General features: G+C 36.6%; 1 protein-coding gene across 1 annotated transcript; it reads left to right on the top strand.

The window, feature by feature from the left end:
• Positions 1-571: 571 nt before the first annotated feature.
• Positions 572-25,476, top strand: LOC306860143 (RNA-binding protein 38-like). Its single transcript, XM_079401692.1, has 4 exons — positions 572-1,171; positions 6,973-7,096; positions 12,657-12,711; positions 23,417-25,476. Exons 1-4 carry the CDS (start codon positions 962-964, stop codon positions 23,730-23,732), a joined length of 705 nt encoding a protein of 234 aa, XP_079257818.1. The 5' UTR covers positions 572-961; the 3' UTR covers positions 23,733-25,476.
• The last annotated feature ends 1,513 nt before the right edge of the window (positions 25,477-26,989 follow it).

Consider the following 26,989-nt stretch of genomic DNA (forward strand, 5'->3'; position numbering starts at 1 on the left):
AAATCTTACATTTCAGCCTAAATATTTTTTGAGCACAAACGAGCTTTTCCATGAATAATTGCATATTTGCTTTTCAAATAGACTTTTTTTGGTAAATATTTGTTAAATATTCATTTAATTTCCAAGCTTTTATACGCAAAACACAAACAATCAGTGGAAATGCTACAAAAGTACAAATGTTAAAATCAACAAAATCGTGCTCGAGTAAAAAATATACTTGTAATCTAAATCTGAAAAATGATTCGTTCCAATAATAATTTATATTAATTTCACGATTCAAGAAACAGACTTTGAATTCCAGGTTTTCAAAGTGATACTGACATCAGCTATTTAAATACACATAATTCGACACCTATTTGACGAAAATTAACCTACACTACAAATAAAACCAAAATACCACGGTTACTACAGTTAAATCAAGGTAACCACAAATTGGTGGTTATACAAATAGTTATCAGTACACCAAACAAACATAATCACACGTTTACTATAATAAAACCATGGTTAATTTTCATAAAGGAGTGGCTTACATAGACTATGGGTCATGTTTCAATGGATAAATCTGTTGGTAGCTGCAAAAATAAATACTAATGCAGTAGTCTGCCATCAAAAGCATACGCAAGCCTCAAAGCCAGAGTTTCCTCGGAGTCCCAGAACAAAGACAGGTGCAGTTTGGAGACGAGGTGAGGAGGCAGAGGAAGGGTGAGCGTCACAGATAGGAGGGGTGCATTGGATGTGGAGGCAGGAAGGTGTCGAGCTGCTGTAGCTGAGAGAGAGTCAGTCACCTGCAGACACTGCTTCTCGGATCATGGACTAGTGACGGAGAGCCAAAGCACCATCTACCTCGCTGCCTTCGCAACCACTGTAGAGTAGCTTAAGAGTCGGTCGTTATTTATGTTTATTTATATGTATTTATAACGCGCGCGTTTCGTATCTACATTGCACTGAATTTGGCGTCCCGATGCTTTTACACCAGTTCGTGAATGGGACGTTGGAAACGATGTATCCCAGTATTCAGAAAGACACGACTTTCACCAAGATCTTCGTCGGAGGTTTGCCGTATCACACCACGGACGCGTCGCTGCGGAAACACTTCGAGACTTTCGGCGACATCGATGAAGCCGTGGTGATAACGGACCGGCAGACGGGCAAATCCAGAGGATACGGCTTTGTGAGTAAAACATACCGTGCGTTAATTGTTTTCATATACATCTCTATAGGCGAAGAACAATACCGTTACTTTGTTTTTGATGGTTTTTACACCTAAGTCCTTTGCGCAACGTTTAAGTAGTAAATCGGACGTGTTTGTCTCTATCACAGAAGTTTTGAAAACACGTACAAAAGAATAACAAACGCGATATCTGTTGTGGACATGAGCGCGGTGTTCGAATCGGCAGTGAGTCGGATCGTTCTCCGGTCAACTGACTCACTGAACCGAGCTAAAGATATGCAAGTGAGCTGAGCTCATATTCTAACTTGAATAGCAGAAATGTTACAAAGATGTTTGTTCTCGAATTTTATAGTATGATATCTTTTTAGTAACACGCATACAAAATAGAGCTGGTTTTAATATTATAACTAGGGACCATGTTGATATATAAAAAAATAAAATTTTCTTTGAAGCAAACTGTTCAAAAGAATCGATTCGCAGAAGTGTGTCGAACTTCACTTGAATGAATCGCGCGTGCGGTCTGCAGGTAACAATGCAGTCGTCGCGTGCCGTCTTTGTTACAGTTGTGAAGAACAAAAGCCAGTAGATGTACAGTAGAAAATCCTTTAATTTGCCTTAAAGCTATGCTAGTCACAATTGATGATCTGTATGCTTACTATGAGCCTGTTTAATAGGCCTAAATATTTTTCCACCTAGTCCGATTGAGTGCTGAAGGATCTTAAATGTAATCCTTAGATATTGCGAGCTTTTCAGAAGCACAATATGGTCTTGCATCGCATTGCTCCACAAGTGTGTTGTTGAGAGTCACATATGGGACCATAAGTGGATTATTTCTAAAAAAGCATGTCATCAATTATCTTCTTAGCTTCTTGGATGAAGTTTGAAAGCAGGGTCTCAGATTTCTGTGAAGTGGCCTCTTTTAAATACTTCTTTTAAGCATTGTGTGGTTCGGTCCAAGGGTTTATCTGCTGTGATATGCTGCAAGGCCAACCTCTGCTCATTTAATAAGGAGGTTATGAGGGGCCCGGAGGAACGGCCCTATGAGTGTTCAGCCAAACACATCTGACTGCGTTTATAATATCAAATGAGTGGCTTTCCCTGTATTTTCATTATTTTGCTTTCACTGGACCTCTTTGCATCGGCTATCGTGTGATAACATGGTAAAGTGATGTTATCAAACAGTAATATCATGGTACTTTGATATATATGCATTAAAAAGAACACCTTGGCACATAACAAATCACACCGTATATTACGGAATAAGTACTGTAATTTATTAATTTACTGTAAATCAGCTTTAAAGTCTACAGGGATGTTTATTTTATTTTATTTTTTAAATCTAGAATTATATAATTATACATAGCTAGTTTCTACTGTGGAATAAAAAATAATAAGGTATATCAGAACTTTGACTCTTTTTCTTGCAATTCTGATAAGAAAAATCGAAATTGTGGGATAAAAAGTTGCATTACTTTATATTTTTTATTCTATGGTGGGGAAAAAAATAATTGTGAGATAATATAATGACTGCAAGAAAAACTACGAATTTACAAGTTTATACTCGCAATTTTGAATTGTCTCAAAATTGTAAGAAAAAAGTCTAAATTGAGAGATAAAAGTGGCAAATACCTTCTTTTTTTCATTCTGTGGCGGAAACAGGCTTCATTACGTGTTAATGGTTCTAAATTCAAATATATTTTTACATTTTTTGTTTTGGGATGAATATGATCTACACGTGTTGACAGGTTTTTTGAGTTTCGCTCATATAGATATCTTTTTCTCGCCTAGCGTCTGTGTTCACTGGTACAGAACTGTATCGTGGTTTGCCTTCAAAAGCAGTTGGAAAGCACAGATAAAGACCGCACAGTTTCACTTCATGCTTTTTTTTTTTTTTTGCTTTTTTTTTGGTATGTCATCTGCCAAGGTGTAAACATGCACATTAGATAAACCGAAGGAGGCGGTGGGGGGTCCTGGGGGGCAGAAGGAACTAAAAGAAACCGTACAAGAGGGTTTTGTCGTAAATGATAGTCTTTAATATCCTGGCTGATACACTCCCTCTGTGGGAGGCCTCGTCTTAATAGCTGAATTCTGGAATAAGAAAAAGAGGGAGGGTTACCAGAAGAGTTCCCAGAAGATTACAACACAACCCTAATGTTTTCCCAACACGTTCACTGAGGCTTGTCGCCTCATTTACTAGCCTGGTTTTGTGACTACTGAGATAATAACATGGTGTGTGTGTGTGTGCTTGTTTTGTTCATGTTCAGTCTGAGACACTCTCCACACAAGGGCACTACAGAAACGAAGCGTACACTCTGGTGTTTACCTGACAGAAACCAGATCCCATGAATTCTCCTCCTAACCGCTCACTCCGCTACTGCTCTGGCTGTCTTTCTCGTTCCACCAGCCCTGGGGAACACAGCTGCCACTGGGTCTCCACAGGGTGGGGCATTTGTGTGTGTGTGTAGTCATGAGCAGCTCAAACCTAATATTGCAGCGCACTAGAATAGCATTTGTCACAGAGAGCCGAGCTGTGAAAACAAGTCAGCAGTTGAGGCTGCTTAACCGCTTCACAGAAATAACCATAAACCCCTTCTACTTAAGCAAACCGGCATGGTATTAATGCCATGCTTGTATTTGTTAGATTAGTTTTAAGATGAAACCCAACTTAAATGGGTTAAAAAGACTCATTTCTGGCAACATCAACTGTATAAATTGATCAGCTGATAAGAGGAACTGCATTGTGCAAAATACTGGTAAATCATGTCTCAGTTTATTATTACAGTTTTATGAAATCATTGCAAATAGTTTATTTTTATTCTTACAACTTAAGAATGACATAATATTTGTCAGTGTGTAATATCCATGAGCTGAATTAATTTGAGTGGGTTTGTAAATTTGGGGAGAAATGGCAAAGTGAACATGAAGATTGGAATGAAAAATAAACTGTTATTATTTTTCCGTTGCAAATAAGTAAAATAAGAAATAAATGCATTTTTATTAGACAAGTTTAGGTTTATTAGACAACTATATATATATATATATATATATATATATATATATATATATATATATATATATATATTGGGCGTTTCCTTTGAGGAGGCAAGGGAGGAAGTGTCTCCTCAAAATACTGGATGAGAAAAAAAAAAACATTTGTTGTACAAAAATAAAACTAAGTATTACAAAATAGAACATTAGAAAGTGTATAAATCACTAATTTTTCTGAAGAAACTTTGTCCAACAGGGACACCAGCAGGTAAAGATACAGCGAGAGTCAGTACTCTCTTGCCTCCCCTGAGACCATTAAGTTTTAACAGACCCACTAAAGCATGTGGTGAGTTTGGTGGGGGGTAATTGAGAATGAATGAGGGAAAGTCATGTGAGAGGAGGCAACACCTCCATCGCAATATGACTTGTTCGGCTGTGATTGGTTCATGCAGTAAATCCTTCCTCTTGTGTTTGTGCGCATTCGCAAATCAGTCTGAATGAACAATATGATGGTGTTAATAGGAAGACAAATTTTTAAAAGAATGTAAACATCTCACACACTTAGATATAACCACTTTGTTACATTAAAATGAGACTTAAAATAGCATGAAAACATGGTCTGTGACCAATATTTACAGAGAACAAATAGAAAACTATATTTAGAATTTTTTTTTTTTTATAACAATATATAAAACATATATGATAGTGTAACCAATGTTTATTTAATGTTTATTTAAATAAATTTACATTTGATTAAAAAAAATAAAAAATTCAGGAATTCGCCTCCCCACTGCACAACACCGGTATATATAGAGCAATTGAGATAACCCTAAATCTCAAAAGCTGTCAAATATGAATTTGTTACATTCAGGTAGAAGAGTTTTACTAAACATTACAGACATGACAATCACTATGTGCTGTTACTGATTTTACATGTGAAGGAGGTGTTTCTTAAAGGCACAGTGGAGTGTACATTTACACGTCAGCAATTGTACTAAAAACGGAAAAGTTTTGACTTCTTTTTAAAAAGTTGTGCATACAGACGACAATGTTGCCAAAACGATCCCCATTTACACAAATCTGAGAAAATGACTAAAAATGCTGTATTTTCATGCCAGGCCAGTAGGTGGCGACTATGCGTCTGTGCACATACCTATAGTCTTAACTTGTGCTGTCAAACAATTAATTGCATCCAAAAGTTTTTGTTTACATAATACATGTGTGTGTGTACTGTGTACATTTATTATGTATATATAAATACACACACATACAGTATACATTTTGAAAATATTTACATGTATATATGTATATTCATATAATTTATATTATATATAAATATATTTAAAATATAAACATAACATATTTGTCTTAAATATATGCATGCATGTGTGTATTTATATGTACATAATAAATTACACAACATATTATGTCAACAAAAACTTTTATTTTGGATGCGATTAATCGTTTGACAGCACTAGACTGAACACATAATACACTTTTCATGACATAACTGTTTTCACAAATTCACACTGAGAAGATAATGGTATTGTTTTCAAAAACATGCACTTTGAAAGTTTTTGAACTTGAAGTTTGCATTTTCAGGCTCCCAAAACACTGTTGTTGTGGAAATGAAAAGCCAAAATGCAACGGTTTTCAGATTTCATTTGAAAATAACCATGTAAATGCCCCCTATGCTTATTATAGTCATATAGAATTATAAAAAATAATGCAAAAAGTATAGGGATGCACGATATTGGATTTTGCCGATATCCCAATATTTTTCAACTCTTTTTGGCCAATCGCTGATGCCGATACCGATATATTTCCTTTTGTTTGGAAACAACACCAAGTCTCTCCTGTGTGGAAATTATAAGCAAATTATTTTTAATTTTGGTTAGTTTTTAACAAGAACTTGTTTGTTAGAATTAAATAAACAATAATGAAGTTCTTTTATAATGTCAGTGCATTGAAGCTTTGAAGATAACTATAAATAATCTATATATCATTTTTTTTCAGAAAGATGCAGTAGTGACCTCAACATTTTATTTTAAGATTTAACATTTGTAGATGTCTAAAGCAAAAGAGTTGTAAAAATTCTGAAAATCTTTTAGAGCTCATAATTTGTTTTAAAAAAAAAATGAATGAATGAATCAGTATATATAAAATTATTTAATTTACAAGTGTCATGTTTGTGATTTTTTTAGTTTTATTATTCATGTAAGCTATAGCTTCTGACCTTTAAACTAAAACATACTCATGATTTTATGACATCAATTACTGCTTTATTTAATCAGAAACAGTTTAAATGTTATTTTTTGTATTTTACTTTCAATTTATTAAAAGTAGGCCAGCAGTGCCCCCTACGGAATTAAAACTCGTTACTGAGCGGGCACCCGGGGGAGGCTGCATGTGCTATTACTGTTTACTCTATCATACACCGAAGGCGTCATTCTGTACTTGCGTTCTCAGTTTAAATGCAGCGTTCCCAAGCAGTGAATCTAATCACCATTCAGGCAAAACTTAGCTTCAAGAATGATCCACACGGTTGACGTGATCTAATCACTAGCACACCCTGAGCACATGTAAGTTAATGTATCCCTCTTATCGGCAAGACATATCAGCATAATCTTTCATATCGGACCGATGCCGATATGTACATTTAAAGCCATTATCGGCCGATTCCGATATCGGTCCAATAATATCATGCATCCCCAAAAAGTGAGAAAAGTTTTATGAAATGGCTCAACAAATGGCCACAAAAATCACACTTGTTCATAATGTGTCTGTATTTCATTTGTCTCTTTCTTCTTCAGGTCACTATGATAGATAAAAGTGCAGCTGAGAGAGCTTGTAAAGATCAAAACCCTATTATTGATGGACGCAAAGCTAATGTCAACCTGGCGTACCTCGGGGCCAAACCACGCAGCCCACTGACAGGTAAATACCAGACACAAGCTTTACACTTACTCAAAATAGGGTACTTATCTTTTAAATCCTATAGTTATCTATTGTTCTGTCACTTTCAAAGGCGAAGTGTGTAATTTAAGTACAGAAATGCAAAAATAATGACTTTTAATAATGAGTTTTCAAACAGGTTTTCTCACCATTCCCCCATCTGCCATTGGTCTGTCAAACAAATAAGTCTGTCCCAAACTCAGATAATGTTGCTGTGTCAGGCTGGTGGGGATGTAAACAAGCACAGCAGTGTTTTGAAAGTGATTCATTCTGTTCATTCAATTCTGTTGTGATGAATAAATTATACACTTCCCCTTTAAGAATTCTAAAGCTGTTTTGGCCATATATGGAAAAGCAATTGTTGCAGCTTTTTCTTGTTGACACTTTCGCCTCGGATGATTCATACTGGCAAAAAATAATGTATGTTTTCATCATATCATGCTCTCTGCATCATAATAATTTTGTGTAACACACAACTCTCTCTGGCTGCCACACACACACTATCACACTTATTTTAACGGGTTAAGCCTGTCAAGAATTTACTGCCATGTGTGTGAATGCATTGGCAGAAAGTGATATATGTTCAGTCAGCACGTCTGTCTGTCCGTTCGACCTCCAACATTGCATTTCTGTGTGTGTGTTTTGTGGCTGATATGTCAGAAAGAGGAAGGTAATGTGGAGGGAACCTAAAGCATGTACACCTGTCCTAACACACCATATTCACTCAGGAAAAGTGGATATTTTGGCCCCGACTCTTGTTCTCGTCCAAACATGTCGCTCTCTCTCTCTCTCCTCTGCCGTTGTAGCCATCGTTGACTCACGCCTCGATTTACTGGGGTTTTTTGTGTGTTTTTTTTCAGGCTTACATGTTACTCTTGTATAATTTAAATTAAAAAATAATGTATACATTAAATAATAAATACACAACAGGTAATCAAAAATCTAGGAAAAAAATATTTTTTTTTGTGCACAAAAACTTACATAATATAATAAATAAAATAAACAAGAGTAGTGTTACACAGTAGCACCCAGCAGCATTTCTTAATTTTTGGTCTGAAGTGAACAAAACTATACAACACCTGAACTTCACTTGAACACTTGTTCAGACTCTAAACTCTAATTATCATTTTAAAGTAAAACAAATTGCTCAAGTGATCAATAACAGTCAACAAAAACAAAAATGTGTAAACTCACATAAGCAACAGTAATGCCTAGACACAGTAACTAAGTCTATTTAACACCTGAACACATTTTGGTTTCACGTGTCCACCTTTATGTTGCGTTCCCCTTCTCGTCTAACTTAAACAGGGGTTCGTAACACTGACAGACACTGCTATAATAAAAGAGTTCTCAAGCAAACTCTCCAGAATGTAGAAGAAATTACACAATTCTTTTCACATTTCAACACATTACTTTATGTTTATCGTTAGATAATAGACCATTATACTGTAATTGCAGTTAGATCATGTGAGAAACACCTTAATAGCGACCATAACCAGATGCTACTTGTCATTATTTTAAGTTTTTAGTCTTTCTGCAATCTTTCTCTCCCTGTAGGAGGTTGAATGAGTTTCAATGAAGACTGCCCATTCAAGGAATGCAATAAAGCGTTTCGCTGAATGCAATTGGTTGCCTTCTGTTTTATACACATTATTTAAACTTTTTTTTATTGGGTTAAATTCCATATTTGCTTGTCTTTTGTAATATTCACTAATGTTGTATGCTTATGAGAATTAAAAATGTAATTTCAAACATATTGACAGCGCGGAGATGAGAGCTCCATAATCCACGTGACAGCGTGTCACAGTTCTTTGGAAACTCACCACTGCTTTCACAGGGATGTTCATATTAACCAGTTAACCGCTAACCGACCGTAAGAATTTTGATCGATTAATATAATCAGTTAAACGGGTTTAAAAGTCTTTTTTTTTCAGTAATTTATCAAAATATTTCAAAAGGTGTGTTGCATGGAGAGAGAGAGAGAGAGAGAGAAAAAAACGTTGCGTATAAGTCTTAAATATAAGCATTTTATTATTTAGTTCAGAAATAGGCCTAATGCCGACGCAAAATGTTTACAAACATTATAATAAACACTGTAAACATAGCTAGGCTATTTTAGTTCCCCTCACTCCACAACAAATTCTTTCAATTAACAGTATTTAGAAAAGAACAAGAATTAAAAATATAAGAAGCTAGCTATAAACGACAAGCCAAAACGAATTAATTTAGGCTAAAACGAAACTGAAACCAACGTTGGGTCTCTCATTCGACACAAAATCAAATGTTTCTGTATTCGCGATGTATTTGAATGACAAAATATTATTTATGTACTTCACTCGCGTTCCAATATCCACGTAAAATGTTTTGCATAACATCACGGGTACAGTGATAACGCACAGATATCTACACGTTTAAACTGAGCAGTGTGTTTTTTCCCATGTTTTTGACTGACTGTATTTTATTATGATAATGAACAGGCTGTATTATTGTCAAATTAGCAAAGCTGAACTGTGTGCGCTCATGTGCCATCGTTAGCTGAAGTTGTGTGTGAACACCGCATGGCTGCAGACTATGAGTGTCTCCGTCTCACACGCAGCCTCAGAGGGAGAGAAATTCTCCAGTACAGAAACAGAATTGATAACGTCGGAGCTTATCGATACAATGCAGGCTACAATAATAATTTAGCCGCTCGGATCGTTACGAGGTTTTGGTACCCGTGCTTATATGCAACGTTAGCCTAAACTAGAGCTCGTTGAAGACTCGTTAACTATACAGTTAAAAAAGTTACTCGCATTCTTTTTCCAAAAGTAGCATCATATTAACCAAAGAAATACAAGGCTAGATTAAGAACGAAGGATAAGAACTTAAGTCTTACCGTTTTCTTGGGGAGCTACCAGGTAGTTCTCTCTTCAGAAAGTTATCGGCCGATTAATCTATATATTATTAGTAATATATTATTTCTATCCCTGTTTTAGTTGTAGTCATTTCTAGTATTTCAAATGATTTATTTCAGTTAGTTATTAGTTCAGTTAGTTAAATTATTTTTATAATGACTATTTTCAGTTATATAATTTATTATAAAGACTATTTTTTTAAGTTAAATTGGTTTGTTTATATATATATATATATATATATATATATATATATATATATTTATATTTTATTTCAGTTTAAATAAAATAGAATTAAAATAAAAGTATTAATAGTTATTAAATAATAGCTAATAGTTTTAGTTAACAGATATTCATTATACAATGATTTGCAGATAAATATTTTTGCAAATTATAATAATAATTAAAAAACTATATTTATATTTACAAATTATGCCAAGCTATACTGGTCCCAAAGCCTTTTCCACAATAATTTCAGGCTATTAATACCAGTAATTCCAGGTTATTAATATATTATTTGTATTATTATTTATTAAAATATTTGAACCACCTCTACGTTTTTGATAAAAAAAATTCTAACTTAAATTGAAGTCATAAATTAAAAACATGCTCAGTCATTTTCTGTATTTGAATAACACTGCTCCACCATACACAAATGAATGTTACGTCACTGCCCGATGTATAATGAACATAAAACTGAGAGAAGAAAGGATAGTCATAGAAAAAGACAAGTTGAATTATGTTCACCATAAGGTTTGTGTAAAGGGTAAAGTGTGCTTATGCAAATACTGCAGTACTGCAGAAGAGGCGTGTGTGTGTGTGTGTGTGTGTGTGTGTGTGTGTGTGTGTGTGTGTGTGTGTTGAATGGGCATCCAGGCGAGAGATTTTTCTGATCTGTGTCCGGGCAGGTACACTGTTACGCTGCAGAACAGACAGCCTGGAGTTTTTCACATGAGTGATCGTACAGACAGGACGAGAGGAAAGAGAAAAAAACAAAAGTGCATATTGGGTGAATGGAGAGAATGAGTGCCAATTAAAACCTAAAGAGTGTGTGGTTGTGGAGGACACAGAATTACAAATGTGCATCATGAATATCAAACACAGGGCAAGCAGAAAACTGGAGAATGAATGACTCAGTTAGAGAGCAAATGTCCAGAGATGATATTCAAATAATTATGCAGCGTTTGTCATCTGTTCCATTCAATTTCTGCTGCTTAACAACCATAAACCTTCATTTATTGCCAAGAAGTCTTAAAGGGTGTTCTGGGTTTAAAATGTTAAATGAAGCTCTGTCGACAGCATTGACTCATCCCTTAGTTTGTAACAAACAAAAAGCACATGTACAGTACTGGACTTAAAATAGGAGTCTATGTGGCAAAACTTTCGACAGGGTTTAAAAGCAGAAATGTGCAGCTTGTATATTTGTACTTATTAATGGTCAACCGATTTGAATTTTTTGATGACTGATCTTAGGAAGCAGGTTAGCCAGTGGCCAATAGCCAATAACATCAGGCCAAGGGACCACCAATGAAAATGAGCTGTTGGTGCATTTACAATCATAAATGTTGATTAATGTACACGGACTCTTAAATAAAAATGTAATTAATCAGAAAATGTATTTTAAAGATTTAAAAAAAAACATGCTGCAATGAAATTTGTATATTTTACATAATATTTAATGAATAATTTGAAAATGGTTCAATATGAAAAAATTTGAACTTGATAAAAAAAAAACTTGTAATCCTTTTTCAAACACATAGCGTACTTTGTTTTTCATTTCCGTCCAATAATTTATTAATTTTAATAAACATATTTAATTTAATAGATTTGTAATAGACGTTCTCATGGATGTCTAAATAAATGTCCTGTTTCTGACACTTGACCAAACCGAAAATCTAATCGGCCAATGCCAGTAATTAATGCTGATACATTTGCCTTGGTGTATTAATATTAATATTGTGATAATATCCATTTTTCCATGTAAAATTTGTTCATTTTGCTATAAAGCTCAATGAATCATGCTTTTAGTAGTGGAACTGTTTCAGGCAGATGAATTTCCGGTTATGTTGTTTATAACAACCCCTTTGTGTTCTGTCCTTGGGTTTTATGTGGTCAGATTTTGAACGGATGGAATAGTTTCATGACAACACGTATAATAATTAGGTTTTGTGGCTATATTTTCCAAATCGTGTGTATTTTAACATGCCTTGCAATGTCTTGACCCTTAATCTTCCATTACAAACTTCCATATTCAAATAATATTTGTTTGTTTTACAAACTGGAGGATGAGTTGAAATTTAATTTTAAATCTGGGTCATAGCTCACCCCCCCAAAATATTATGATTTTCTGTACGACAGTTCATAGTGAACTTTCAAAATCCAAAAAGGACAAAAAAATATATATATATAAGTGGCAATTTGTGTCAGCTTGAGGAAAGCTTGACATATGAATTGTAGTTGTACTAAAAAAGCAGATGGCATCCAAAACAAGACTTTTCACAACACATTTTTTAAAAAATTCTTCTTTTGGGCTCCACAAAATAAAGTCAGTCATATAGGTTTGGGATGAAATAAAACTCATTTCTGGGTGAACCGTCTCTTTAACTCTCAGAAGCAGATTTCAATCTCTTGTTTTGCTCTTGTCGTCACAGGATACTCGACTGGAGTACAGCAGGTTCATCCAGCCCTGATCCAGAGGCAGTATGGGTAAGCATCTCTTCTCATTCTGCTAATCTCAGGGGTGAGGGAATATCATGAAATCCTAGCACGACCCCTCAGAAACAGTCCTGTCAGAACTGCAGTTTCATTTAGACCAAAACTGTCTTCTTTTTTTGTGTGAGAGGCTTCTTCCTCTCACACATCCCGTCTCTGCTCGTCTCACTCAGATCTGAGGACACGAGCGTGAACGTTAGTGCAGCTCTTCCTCAGTATTTGTTGTCATGTGTTTACAGTAGCGTCTGCGGTTTATTTTCATCTCTCTGCCTCCTTCCCAAATTCTCATACTGTTACTCGGTCTCAGTTTCTCTCTTTTTACTCTCTTCCTCTTTCTGTGTTTCCCTCTTGGTATCTTTCTGACAGCGTTTCTCTTTCTTTTACTTTCTCGACTCTCTGTCTCTCTTCCCTATCCTGTTTAACCTGTTTGTCTGTCAGTTAGGTCACCACCTGCCTCAAGTCTGCTAACCAGCCAGGTGTTATGCAAAACAAACCTTCGTCTCTCTCTTTCTCTCTCTACACACATCTTTCTTGTTCCCTATCCCACCCACACATACTCACCAACATCTGAATCATATCATATATTTCAAAGAAAAAGTTCATTATAAATATATCATTGTTCACTCGCCCTCGTGTTATACCAAACCCGTTGTTTTTTCTACACAAAGGTAGGTCTTAAGTCATAACTGCTACATTTATGATTGTTATTATTTAAGATTCTTTAAAAACCTTTTTGGGGCATGACAAATTTCTACGGAAAATATAATCTTGTATTTATGGTCTAAGATGCATCATTTCTTGAAGATGCTCCATTTTAATTGTCAGTTAATAATAATATACACTACTGTTTGGGCTTATGCTCAACAAAGTAAAATAGTTAAAATACAGTAAAATAGTAATATTGTGAAATATTATTAGTAATTTGGGCTAAATTTATGATTGTTATGACTTTTATGGTACTTTTTTGGTGCTGTTTTGAGCTTGACAACTTCCATTGGATAAAAAGAGGTGCAAAAAATGTTAGAACATTGTTTTTATTATTATTAACAATAATAACAGTAACAATAATGAATACACTACTGTACAAAAGTCTGGGGTCAGTAAGAGTCTTTTAAATAAATTAATATTTTTATTCTGAAAGGACACATTAAATTGATTTATAAAGACATATTGTTATAGAGATACCTAATTTAAATGTATGTATGTGTTTATTTATATATATATATATATATATATATATATATATATATATATATATATATATATATATATATATATATATATATATATATATTATTCTGCACAGTATTCAAAAAACAAACAAGTTCAGCAAATTGGACATTGGAGATTGGGATTACGGGAGCGGAGGGTGCCGCTAACAAACCCCCTGTGGTTGGGGGTTGGGTGTTTGCCAGGAGGTCTGCCTGCTGAAACAGCACAATGAGGATCAAACTACTTGAGCTTGTCCACACTGTCAGCTTGTCGTGCCTCGAGCCGAATATATGTTCACTGACATCTGACCTTTAGCACTTGGTGGCGACATTCACACCACTCTACCAGCGTGCAGCCATGTGATATTGTTGATAATCTAGTATTATTAATATTTCATCACATGTATTCATACAAAAAAGCAAGAAAAGAAAGAGAAATGTTTTTGAAAGTAGTCTCTTTTGCTCTCCAAGGCTGCATTTATTTGATCACAAAAACAGCAATACTGTAAAATATTATTACAATTTAAAATAACTGTTTTCATTTTGAATATATTTTAAAATGTAATTTATTTCTGTGATCAAAGCTGAATTTTCAGCATCATTACTCTAGTCTTCAGTGTCACACGATCCTTCAGAAATCATTCTTATAGGCTGATTGGCTGCTCAAGAAAATTTCTTATTATCAGTGTTGAACAATTTGGATTTTCTGGTGAATAAAAAGCTTAAAATAACAACATTTATTAGAAATAAAAATCTTTTTCTAACCATATAATTACCCAATCACTTTTGATCAATTCATTGCTATGGAAGCCTATTTACGCCATTGGATAAAAAAAATACAGATTTTATTTTTCTAAGAATGGTGTAATATAAACATGCAATTGTGAGAAACAAGTCAGAATTGTGAGATAAAAAGTCACAATTACCTTGTTTTATTCAGTGGCAGAAACTGGCATACAATGCTGAATAAAAGTAATTTCTTAGAAAGAAAAAAATATTTATTTTTTGCACATTTGTTAGATTTTTAGGGTTATGCATATTCATTTCAGACAGCTGTGTCACACAAGCTCTTATTTTAGCAGCGCTACATTTAGTTAGAGTGACGTGACAAGGGTGGCCCTCTCCCAAATTGCCCCCTTCACTAATTCATCAGTAATTTAGTGATTTTTTTTTTCTGTGTTTTCCTGGTAAGATAAGACCTTTAAAAACCCCTCTGTCTCTCTGTCTCTGCCCCACACCCAACAGCTGGGGCTGCTAAAAGTGATATTCTGCTCTGGGCATGACGGCACGACCTAATTCGTCCTTCCTCTTTGTCGTCATAATTTGCTCTCCCTTCCGCATCTCTTCATTTCTCATGCACAGAAGAAAAGGCTTCCTGCATCCCCACATCAACAGAACCACCTAAATAAATTACAGATAAACACTCAAACATACTAAAATATCACAGATATTGTGTTTTTAACACTGATAAAAACACATACGCTGCAAAACCTAGTGAGATGTGTCTGCAGACACAGCATTTAAAGTTACAATGAAATCAAAATGGACAATTCTTAAAATTGAATTCTTTAGTGTCTATTATAAATGATTTATCCATGCACATCATTACTTGTTTTCAGTTTCATTTGCCATTGTAATCTTTAAAGCCAAAGTGAAAAAAAGTTCCCACAAACCCAAATTAGGGCTCAAGTGCAGGACAAAAACATTTGAATTATAGCAAAAGAACAAACGTAATGAAACTTTACTTTTTACGTTTGTTCTTTTGCCATTGTAATCTTTAACCAAATATATTAACTTTCTCTAATGATGTATACACTTTTGAATGCAAGATATTTTAGCAAAAATTATATTTTAGTCAGTCGCTCCATCTGTTTGACGCAAATGTTCTTACTGAATGTCAAGAAGAGACGTTTTCCAAAATGGAAACATTCACATGCCTTTCAAGTGATAGTTCACCCAAAAAATTTAATTCTGTCATTAATTACTCACCCTCATGTCGATCCAAACCCATAAGACCTTCGTTCACCTTCAGAACACAAATTAAGATATTTTTGATGAAATCCGAGAGCTCTCTGACCCTCCATAGACAGCAACACAACTGACACATTCAAGGCCCAGAAACGTAGTAAGGACATCGTGGAACGTGGTAGTTCCCTTGCTGTCTATGGAGGGTCAGAAAGCTCGCGGATTTCATCAAAAATATCTTAATTTGTGTTCTGAAGGTGAACGAAGGTCTTACAGGTTTGGAACGACATGAGGGTGAGTAATTAATGGCAGAATTAAAGAACACTCGCATCTGACCTAGGAATTGTGCAATCGGGGATTTAGCGAGAGGATTCCTTCCCCTTATGGATTTCACCTCGATTCATTCAAGTGTAACTTGACCGTGTGCTTTCGCAGTGGGGTTAAGTTTGTGTTTGACTTTCTCACACATTCAGGGATTAACGACTTCCCAAAAAATTCTAAAACAGTATTACCACAAAGGGCAAAGCTGATTATATTTCTCATCATTATTCACTTGATATAATAGGCACTGCCCCGCACAGGTGTTGTAACGTGCATTACGCCGGGAAAGATCGCTCTGGCGAACCATAAGTAAGGGACAGTGGGGAAAGTGCAAGTTTTCGCGTATTGATGCCTAATTCGGAAGTTAGCATTGCTTCACGCATTTTTATATTATTGATATGGACTCCATTAGTTATGTGACTGACTAAGAACGAGTCAGATCTTCATTCCCCACATGAAGGATAAGAGATCAAGCATCCACGTCCCAGCTGGCTATATGTTTTGTTCTCCATTGATCTCTGAAGGTCTTCAGGAAGCTAAGCTAAGTTCCTTTTTAATGCTCTTAGATTATTGGCAACATGCTTGCTAAGGCTATCTGTATTGCTTAGACTTTAGTTGTTTTCAGTGAAGTGCTCGTGCTAAGCTTATGTGATCATAATGACAATATGCCTTAATTCTGGTTGTTGAGACCATGCTTGTTCCTAAGCTATCTGGTTGTTATTGGGAGCACGCTTGTTCCTAAGCTATCTGGTTATTATTGGGAGCACGCTTGTTACTAAGCTGTTTGGTTATTATTGGGAGCACGCTTGTTCCTAAACTATCTGGTTATTATTGGGAGCACGCTTGTTACTAAGCTGTTTGGTTGTTATTGGGAGCACGCTTGTTCCTAAACTATCTGGTTATTATTGGGAGCACGCTTGTTCCTAAGCAGTCTGGTTATTATTGGGAGCATGCTTGTTACTAAGCTGTTTGGTTGTTATTGGGAGCACGCTTGTTCCTAAACTATCTGGTTATTATTGGGAGCACGCTTGTTACTAAGCTGTTTGGTTATTATTGGGAGCACGCTTGTTACTAAGCTGTTTGGTTGTTATTGGGAGCACGCTTGTTCCTAAGCAGTCTGGTTGTTATTGGGAGCACGCTTGTTCCTAAGCTGTCTGCTTGTTTTTGGGAGCATGCTTGTTCTTAAGCGGTCTAGTTGTTATTGGGAGCACGCTTGTTCCTAAGCAGTCTGGTTGTTATTGGGAGCACGCTTGTTCCTAAACTATCTGGTTATTATTGGGAGCACGCTTGTTACTAAGCTGTTTGGTTATTATTGTGAGCACGCTTGTTACTAAGCTGTTTGGTTGTTATTGGGAGCACGCTTGTTCCTAAGCTGTCTGCTTGTTTTTGGGAGCATGCTTGTTCCTAAGCTGTTTGGTCGTTATTGGGAGCACGCTTGTTCCTTGGCGGACTGGTTGTTATTGGGAGCACGCTTGTTCCTAAGCTATCTGGTTTTATTGGGAGCACGCTTGTTCCTAAGCTGTTTGGTCGTTATTGGGAGCATGCTTGTTCCTAAGCTATCTGGTTTTTATTGGGAGCACGCTTGTTCCTAAGCTGTCTGGTTGTTATTGGGAGCACGCTTGTTCCTAAGCTATCTGGTTGTTATTGGGAGCACGCTTGTTCCTAAGCTGTCTGGTTGTTATTGGGAGCACGCTTGTTCCTAAGCTATCTGGTTGTTATTGGGAGCATGCTTGTTCCTAAGCTATCTGGTTGTTTTTGGGAGCACGCTTGTTCCTAAGCTATCTGGTTGTTATTGGGAACATGTTTGTTCTTAAGCTGTCTGGTTGTTATTGGGAGCATGCTTGTTCCTAAGCGGTCTGGTTGTTATTGGGAGCACGCTTGTTCCTAAACTATCTGGTTGTTATTGGGAGCACGCTTGTTCCTAAGCGGTCTGGTTGTTATTGGGAGCACGCTTGTTCCTAAACTATCTGGTTGTTATTGGGAGCACGCTTGTTCCTAAGCTATCTGGTTGTTATTGGGAACATGTTTGTTCTTAAGCTGTCTGGTTGTTATTGGGAGCATGCTTGTTCCTAAGCGGTCTGGTTGTTATTGGGAGCACGCTTGTTCCTAAACTATCTGGTTGTTATTGGGAGCACGCTTGTTCCTAAACTATCTGGTTTTATTGGGAGCATGCTTGTTCCTAAGTTGTTTGGTCGTTATTGGGCGCATGCTTGCTCCTAAGCTGTCTGGTTGTTATTGGGAGCACGCTTGTTCCTAGGCGGACTGGTTGTTATTGGGAGCACGCTTGTTCCTAAGCTGTTTGGTTGTTATTGGGAGCATGCTTGTTCCTAAGCTGTCTGGTTGTTATTGGGAGCATGCTTGTTCCTAAGCTGTTTGGTTGTTATTGGGAGCATGCTTGTTCCTAAGCTGTCTGATTGTTATTGGGAGCACACTTGTTCCGAGGCGGACTGGTTGTTATTGGGAGCATGCTTGTTCCTAAGCAGTCTGATTGTTATTGGGAGCACACTTGTTCCGAGGCGGACTGGTTGTTATTGGGAGCACGCTTGTTCCTAAGCTGTTTGGTTGTTATTGGGAGCACGCTTGCTCTAAGGCTATTTGGTTGCAAGCGAGAACATGTTGCTTAAGCTTTTCAGGTAGTGGCAGCATACTCGTTAGGTCATCTGGTTAAGGGCAACATGCTTGTGGCTATGGCATTTGTGGGTTTTGGCAACATTTTTGTTATTTAAGGGCTACATGCTTGTTGCTTAAGGCTTGAGATTTTCGCTGTCATTTTGTGTTGGGGGGTATGGCATATGGTTTTGTTGTGGGGGGTTATTACTGCTCTCCCGGCTCTTATCCATGCTAGGCTGCATGGATGCGCAGGGAGTTCTTGCCCAGAACAGAACCATACCGCCAATCCAAACTGTATGTAGATTGTCAGTCATCTTTGACGATAGTGGTCCTGACAGTAGTAGAATGCTGAGTTAATTTGAAACGCTGAACATAAAGCATGTCTCATGTTTAGGACATCCTGTATCAGCAACTTTACTTTGTGTCCATTTTCAGATGCATTGGCAAAAGTTTTGCGCACACAGATGTGCTGCACATACAGTAATTAAAACAGTACTGCATTTGTTTGATACTTGTGTGCCGAACCAAAAAACCTGTATAGAAAATGTTCAGTACAAATACGCCTACCATTGCATCCCTATTATTCACACTATTTATGGGGCATGTCGTGTTTGCGCATATATAAAACCTCTTACACTCACTGAGATGATATAGCTGGAACAGTGCAAAAGTGAATAACACAACTGACATAATACTGGTATAAACATTGATATCTATCTGTACAAAATGCATCACAACACTAAATGTGACCCTGGACTACAAAACCAGTCATAAGGGTCCATTTTTTTTTTTATTGAGATTTATACATAATCTAAATGAATAAGCTTTCCCTGGATGTGTGGTTTGTTAGGACTGGCCAATATTTGGCAGAGATCCAACTATTTTAATATCTGGAATCTGAGGGCGCAAAACAAATCAAAAGTTGTCCAAATGAAGTTTTTAGCAATGAATATTACTAATCAAAAATTAAGTTTTGATATATTTACGGTAGGAAATTTACAAAATATCTTCATGGAACATGATCTTTACTTAATATCCTAATGAGTTTTGGCATTTAAAAAAAATCAATAATTATGACTACAAATATCCCTGTGCTACTTATGACTGGTTTTATGGTCCAGGGTCATAAATATGCATCATCCTTCAAATACCTGTTTTCACAGTCCACACTCCAATAACAAAACGGCATTTTCAAATGTATGCACTGGGGAAAGCATTTTCAAAAGCTGGGTTTTCACCATATCAGTATGGACAGAAGGCCAATACGCAGAGAAAAAGATGTGTTTTCAAATGTATCCGGATTAGTTACATGTAGTCTCAGTCACTAATGAGGTTACAACTTCATTAGCAAGCAGTGGTTCTCAATCAAGTCCTTTACTACGCCAGCACTCCACATTTTCGATTTCTTCCTTATTTAACAGTTGCAAAGTACGAGAAGATTTTGCCAGTTATTTTCCTCTGTACTGACGAATATCTGAGTGAAACAGATTATCAAAAAATAAAAATAAAAATGGGGACTTGGTTTTGTCCATCGGATGATTGGCTGGAAGCAGATCTGAATGTGAGGTCAAATCATTTTAAAAACATGCATCATTTTCACAAAAAGACAAAAAAGATAGGGTGAATTTTAATTATTTTTTAAAATCAAGTCAACCCAATAAGTTTATCTAAGGGTTAGAAGGCTGTCTGCAGGCAGCACAGAGCTAAAGACACTCATTTCCAACTAATTTGTAGCAATCAGTTGGCCCTATTTTGTCAGTCCTCACACCCTTGTCAGCTTTGGTCTTTTTTATTTTGCCTTGTCTCTGTTTCTCTCTCTCCTCCTCTTTGTCTCTCTCAATCCTTCCGTTTCCCTGTCTGCATTAGTTTTTGCTAAGATGAATAGGGTCAGTAAGGACGGCAGACTCAGTTGATTTGCCTACTCCACAAAGCCTCTGTCAGACCCTGTAAATCATCCTTCAGCCCAGGACGCCAGCGAGGGACTGGCAGACGAGTGACACTGCAGCTGTGTGTGTGTGAGGGGAAGTGTATACTGCTGCAGATGTGTGAGTGTGTTCGGCTGTGTATGAGGATGTTGCCAGCTTGGTGTTTTCAATATTTTGAGCTCAGTGTCGGCGGCCCCTCTAGGTTCCTCTTTGTTTTTGAGGGAGGCTCGTGGGTCTGAGCTGTGGGTAGCAGCCTCCGGTCTCTCTTTCTGTCTCTGTAGTGGTTCAGTTTGCTGTGATGTTGGCTATGATATCATCAGACAGAAACTCACAAGAAATATTAATGAGGTCATTGAGCAGGTCAGTTAGTAGCTGCACTTATAATAATACACCATGTTTATTCGTGTTACAGTTGCATTGTTCAAAATTTTGGGTCAGTAAGGTGTAACAAGTTACAAGGATGTATTATATTAATCAAAACGTGACAGTAAAGACGTAGGCCCGGTTTCACAAGGACTACACCTTAGTTCAATTAAGATCTTTAAGCAACTTTTACAAAAATGCCTTAGAAGAAAACATTACAGGTGTGCATCTTGACACAGAACTGTGAAACTGACATATTTTAAGATATGTCAGAGCAAGATATTTTCAGTTGAGACAGCTCAAACATACATTTTAGTCTGGGACTAGATTAAGCCTTGTCTGTGAAACCGGGGGATAGTGTTACAAAAGATTTCCATTTCAAATAAATACTGTTCTTTTGAACTTTCAGTTCATCAGAGAATCTTGAAAAGCTGTTTTCAACATTGATCGTAATAAGAAATGTTTTGTTGAAAAAAGCTTAGAAATATAAATCCTTAGTCCTAGGTTTAAAAAAAAAAACTTTCTGTAGAAGTTCACTATGATACAAATATTTAAATTGTCAGTAAGTAATAGGGATGCAACAATACAGTTAGTCCACGGTTCAATACGTACCTCAGTTTTTAACCACGGTTTTCGGTTCGGTTCTGATAGCTTGGCACATCAGAGTGTTTTTTGCAACAAATTAACAACAGAAAACTTGTGTAAACCTCTGTACACTGGAAAAAGCATGGATTATTATGTCTGCTTAACATTTCTTTTGAGATAGATTTTTACCCAAAATAGGATGGATTGGCAATTATTGAGCGCTATAAACACATGTAATGTGTGTTTCATTCATACTGGACGCTAGAGGACGTCCTCGCGCAAAAACTCCACATATGTAACACAGAAGTAACACTGATGACGTTCCAGGAAATCCCTAATATGAGTAAAGGCATCGCTATCGCTGTAACTGAATAAAAAGAAGAAATAACGTGATGAAATGTAAGGACAATAAACACTCGCCTGCAACAATATATGGTTTATCTGTGTTCTTCAAGCCATCTCGGGTATTTTCATAATGATTAAATATATTTGTAAGCCATTTCTAATCGACATAGACTTTATTACACTATAAATATATTACCTCATTCTGTGATAAGAAGCCACATCAGATCACAAAAGGAAGTTATTTCAAACACTCGACTAATGTTGTGTAGTGAAAAGGAGTTATAATGTTCTCTTTTGTTGGACAACAGGTTTAGAAAGGCTTATCGTTGCATGTCATTACAAGGGAAGATGCTCGGCGTGTGTTGTTTTTTCAAATATAAGCGGGGAGGTGTTTCTTCATCTCAGCACGTGAACTCACGGGCACACACACACACAGCCAATTCTGAGAGTAATAAAACACATTTAATGCAAAACCGGAAAACCACAATTCACGAGCGCGTATTGAACCGTGGATGTCGTACCCGAATTGCAACTGTAACATTTCAATACTAATATATTTATATCTTGATTCATTTTCAAACCTTAAACCATCAAACTTTTCTTTTGATGAGAAAAAAAACACAGAGAGCCCCTAAAGCTTCTCTTCTGTTGATAAGTGATCAGTTCATGAAGACGATGGCCGCAAATTCCCGTTAAAGCAACTCAAACTCAGAGCAGACGCAGTGATGCAGTTTGTGTGGAGCAGCATGAGCCGCTCTGAGACACTGAAAATACCAAATCATGAGCTGATCGTGTGTAAATCAACACAGTGCTGTGCTTCACTCTGAAACACGCAGCACATATATTTAAAGGATTAGTTCACCCAAACATGAAAATTTGTGTTTTATTCACCCTCGAGGCATCCTAGGTGCATATGACTTTCTTCTTTCAGATGAATCCAATCTGAGTTATATTAAAAATTGGGTTATCATTGCAATACACTAACTACGCTCACAAAAACGCATGGATTCGCTACTGGAGGCCTTCATTCACCCCCTGGAGCCATGTGAGGCAAGTTTTATAATGGATGCACGCACTTTATTTGACGTCTTGTGGACTGTTGAACAGAAACACCCACCCACTGCAATGATAACCCTTGGAATAGCCAGGACAATATTTAATATAACTCAGATACACCTAGGATGCCTCGAGGGTAAGTAAAACACAGGCTAATTTTCAGTTTTGGGTGAACTGACCCTTTAATTAACCAAATTGCAGCCTTTGCGATCTGATAATTGCACTAAGCCATATCGCGATTTCAGTTTTTATTTACAATAATCCTGCAGCCCTAGATAATAATTAACTCTCTCTCTCTCTCTATGTTTGTCTTTGCAGACTAAGCCAGCCGTATGTTTACCCTCAGGCCTTCCTGCAGCCCAGTGTGCTTCTGCCCGCACAGGTCACCTCCAGCGCCACGACCCCTTACCTAGACTTCAGCACTGCCTACACTCAGTACGCCGCCTCAGCCTTCGAGCAGTATCCCTACGCCCCCTCGCCAGGCTTCCTGAGCTACATGTACCCTCCAGGCACCACCGGGCCCTCCTCCGCCACAAACGCCCCCGTCCCCACAGCCCTCCCATCCATCGGAGGCGCCCCCAGCGCAGCCTTCATCCAGATCCCTCCTCATCAGCTCCATGCAGACCGCCTGTAGATCAGGCCACCGGGACCCACTGAGTATGCTGATATTGCACTAGAACATCATCATTTTGGGACAGGGAATTGTGACATCATCAGCCTGAGACTGGGGTCGAATACGAAAGGGCTTCAAGTTATTCTGCTTTTCATCAACCCTAAGTTTATGGACTTTTACTCTGACTGGTTACTCTTTATGATTAATAATTATATATTATTGGTAGATGTTGAATAACCAATATTAGATGAATAAATGGCGGATTGCAGGGTTGTAATGCAGAAGGATCCAATGAACTGAGAAGAAACGAGAGGTTATACACACAACCGTTCAAAAGTTTGGGGTCGGTAAGACTTTCTAATGTTTTTGAAAGACATCTCTTATGCTCACCAAGCCTACATTTATTTAATTAAAAATACAGAAAAAACTGTAATATTGTGAAATATTATTACAGTTTAAAATAACTGCTTTCTATTTTAATATGTTTTCAGATTTAATTTATTCCTGATGCAAAAGATGAATTTTCAGCATCATTACTCCAGTCTTCAGTTTCACAGGATTCTTCAGAAATTATTCAAATATACTGATTTGCTGCTTAAGAAACATTTCTAAATATTATCATCAATGTTGAAAAAAGTTGTGCTGCCTCATAGTTTTGTGTAAAAGTTTTAAGGATTCTTTAATGAAGAGAAAATTCAATAGAACAGCATGTTATTTCAAATAGAAGTGTTTTATATATAAACGTCTTTGCTTCCACTTTCTATCAATTTAATGCATCCTTGCTGAATAAAAGTATTAATTTCTTTCAAAAAATAAGTTCCTGACCCCAAACGTATGAATGGTAGTGTGTATATATGCCGCTAACAATGACAGTTTTTGTGGTGTGCATCTCTGCAGGAATATCTGTTAAGCACAAAGCCTTAGAGACTTCTCCAGTTTTTGTTTTGTTTTTTATTTTTATTTTATATAGCTTTTCTTATGACACATGTGTGCTTCCCTCTATCTGAGCGAAAATATGTGAATTTTTTAACCAGACTTTTTCCAAAAATAGATAACTTTTCTAGAAATGTAGCATTGCAAAGGATTTGTAATTCTGCTTATCACTATCACCTGTCAAATGTCTCTTCCATCCCTGTAGTTCCTTTCCTCAAGATTCCTCGCAATCTTAAGTAGCTCCACATAGATTGTAACGACATTAATCCAGCATTCAGTAACACATGGATTCAAGATGCGCTGCAGCTCGCCTGTGAATAATCATGAGGAAATACACTGAGTATTAATCATATTCTAATTCTGTTTCATCTGTGATGCTTTCTAGACTCAGTTTTGGTCTGCTAAAAGGACAAAGAGTATTGTGACAAATGTCAGTGGTTGCTTTTGGTATCGCTCCACGAATGACACTACAGGACAAAATGCCAACAGGAAAATGCAGAAAAACTTGAGAAAAGTCTTGATCGATGAAACGTTTGGGGAGCACAAGAGGACATATTGCCAGGACAATCGGTTCGTTTTCACAAGAACAGTGTTGCCATTCATCTGCCCTGAGACACTCAACTCAAAATATGAAAATACTTTACAGTGAAAGCCATAAGTCCAGAACATGCAAAACAAGTAATAAAAAGTCAATTAGCAAAAACTGACCATCACTTATGTGGTTATTTTGAAGTCTGTGTATGTTTTACTACATTCTAACCTTTTTTTGCCACCCTGACAATGCATTATTATATGGTTCATATGATTATATTATACTGTCAGTTTGTCTGTTTTACACTTGTCAGTTGAGTTTGTTTTTCTTCTTTGGAACTTGTTTTGTTTCTGCTGACAAATTCATTGAGAAACACGGGAGTATGCATGTGCTTACAATGAATAACCGAAGGCAGTTTAACAACCATTTATGGCTGCTTCAATGGAAGTACTGGAGTGAATCCAAGAGTTCATGGACGAGCATACAAACCTATGCAAATGAAGGTAATGAAGGGCATTAGGGCTTTATGCAGGGCTTTATATATTTTTGTGAGTAGGCAAACTATCACTATGGAAACTACTGGAAGTTGTATGCTTGAGGCCTCAGACCTCAATCCAAATGAGCACCTGTGAACGACTTTACAAACAGACAGTCTTCCTCCAACTAGAGGAAATGTGCACTGTGCGTGATGTTCCCATTATATTGCGCAGATGTATTTTTGCTTGCTTTCTTTTGGACAGTTCAGGATAATAGGAGTTGTACTTGTGCACCACCTGCATGTCAATTTGGAAAAACAAATACTGGTTGATTTTGAACTCATTTACCATCCTGACCTTGACTGTATTTAGGGAAATCAGCGTTGCAGTTAGAAATATATTATACTCATATATATATTCTGTTATTCACAGTTCAATTCTACTCACAAATGCTGCTCTGACCAAGAGTTTAGTGTTCATCAGGTTGGCTCCAGCTGTTAGTCCCTGCTGCCAGATGCTGTGGACAAAAGGCATCTTTCTCCATTGATAGTCATTTAAAAGTAGGCTGTTTGTAAATTAAATAAAAAAAAATAAACATAGTAGCATATTATTTAAATAATAAAGGTTTTATTAAATCAAATCAATACAATTTTTAGTTACTAAATGTAATACATTTGATATCATCGTTATAGTCCTTATATTTAGTATTATTTATTGTATTTATGTTAATATTTACTGTAGCCTATTTATGTGTTTATTGGTTGTAAAGTTAATCGGTTTTAAATAGGCATATTTGAAATGTTTTCCGGGTTTTGTGTCTGTTGGTCTAACGAACAGGTAGGTGGCATAAACAAACAATTCCCATGACTTTCAACGCTAAATTCTCTACAAAATTATCGTGAAAATATGTAAAACATGTTGAAGGTTAATTGTATTTTATGTTCAGCCTTTTACATTTAGTATCCTACTTGAGCACGTAATGTTTGGACATTTTTACGCGCTCTTTGTTGATCTTTTCAAGATGGCGGCGCTCTGAGAAATCGGGTAGCCTACACAAACTACGTTAAAATACGCATAGTCTTTATAGTATAAAACAAATAGGGAATAATATAATTCCTTTCACTTGGGGGAGGGGCATTTTCACTTGGCTATATTTTTATTGGAGGAGAAATTGTAGTGCAAGGTGAGTCATCAATATTTCTGAGCCGTTTTCGATCAGTAGGCTATATTAATGTCTTGCCGAATGTACTAAAGCGATTATTTCCGAGTTATTGGTTATTGTACTAATTTTGACATCTAGGCAATGTAGAAAGTATAGTTTTGTTAAATCTTGAGTA

Source organism: Barbus barbus, assembly GCF_936440315.1.
Source record: "Barbus barbus genome assembly, chromosome: 41".
Taxonomy (NCBI): Eukaryota; Metazoa; Chordata; class Actinopteri; order Cypriniformes; family Cyprinidae; genus Barbus; species Barbus barbus.

Excerpts from the sequence above, each read along its gene's own strand:
- LOC306860143 (XM_079401692.1), top strand. The coding sequence starts at position 962 with ATGCTTTTACACCAGTTCGTGAATGGGACGTTGGAAACGATGTATCCC. Across the intron at positions 1,172-6,972 it reads AATCCAGAGGATACGGCTTT|GTCACTATGATAGATAAAAG; the intron begins GTGAGTAAAACA and ends TTTCTTCTTCAG. Across the intron at positions 12,712-23,416 it reads CTGATCCAGAGGCAGTATGG|ACTAAGCCAGCCGTATGTTT; the intron begins GTAAGCATCTCT and ends TTGTCTTTGCAG.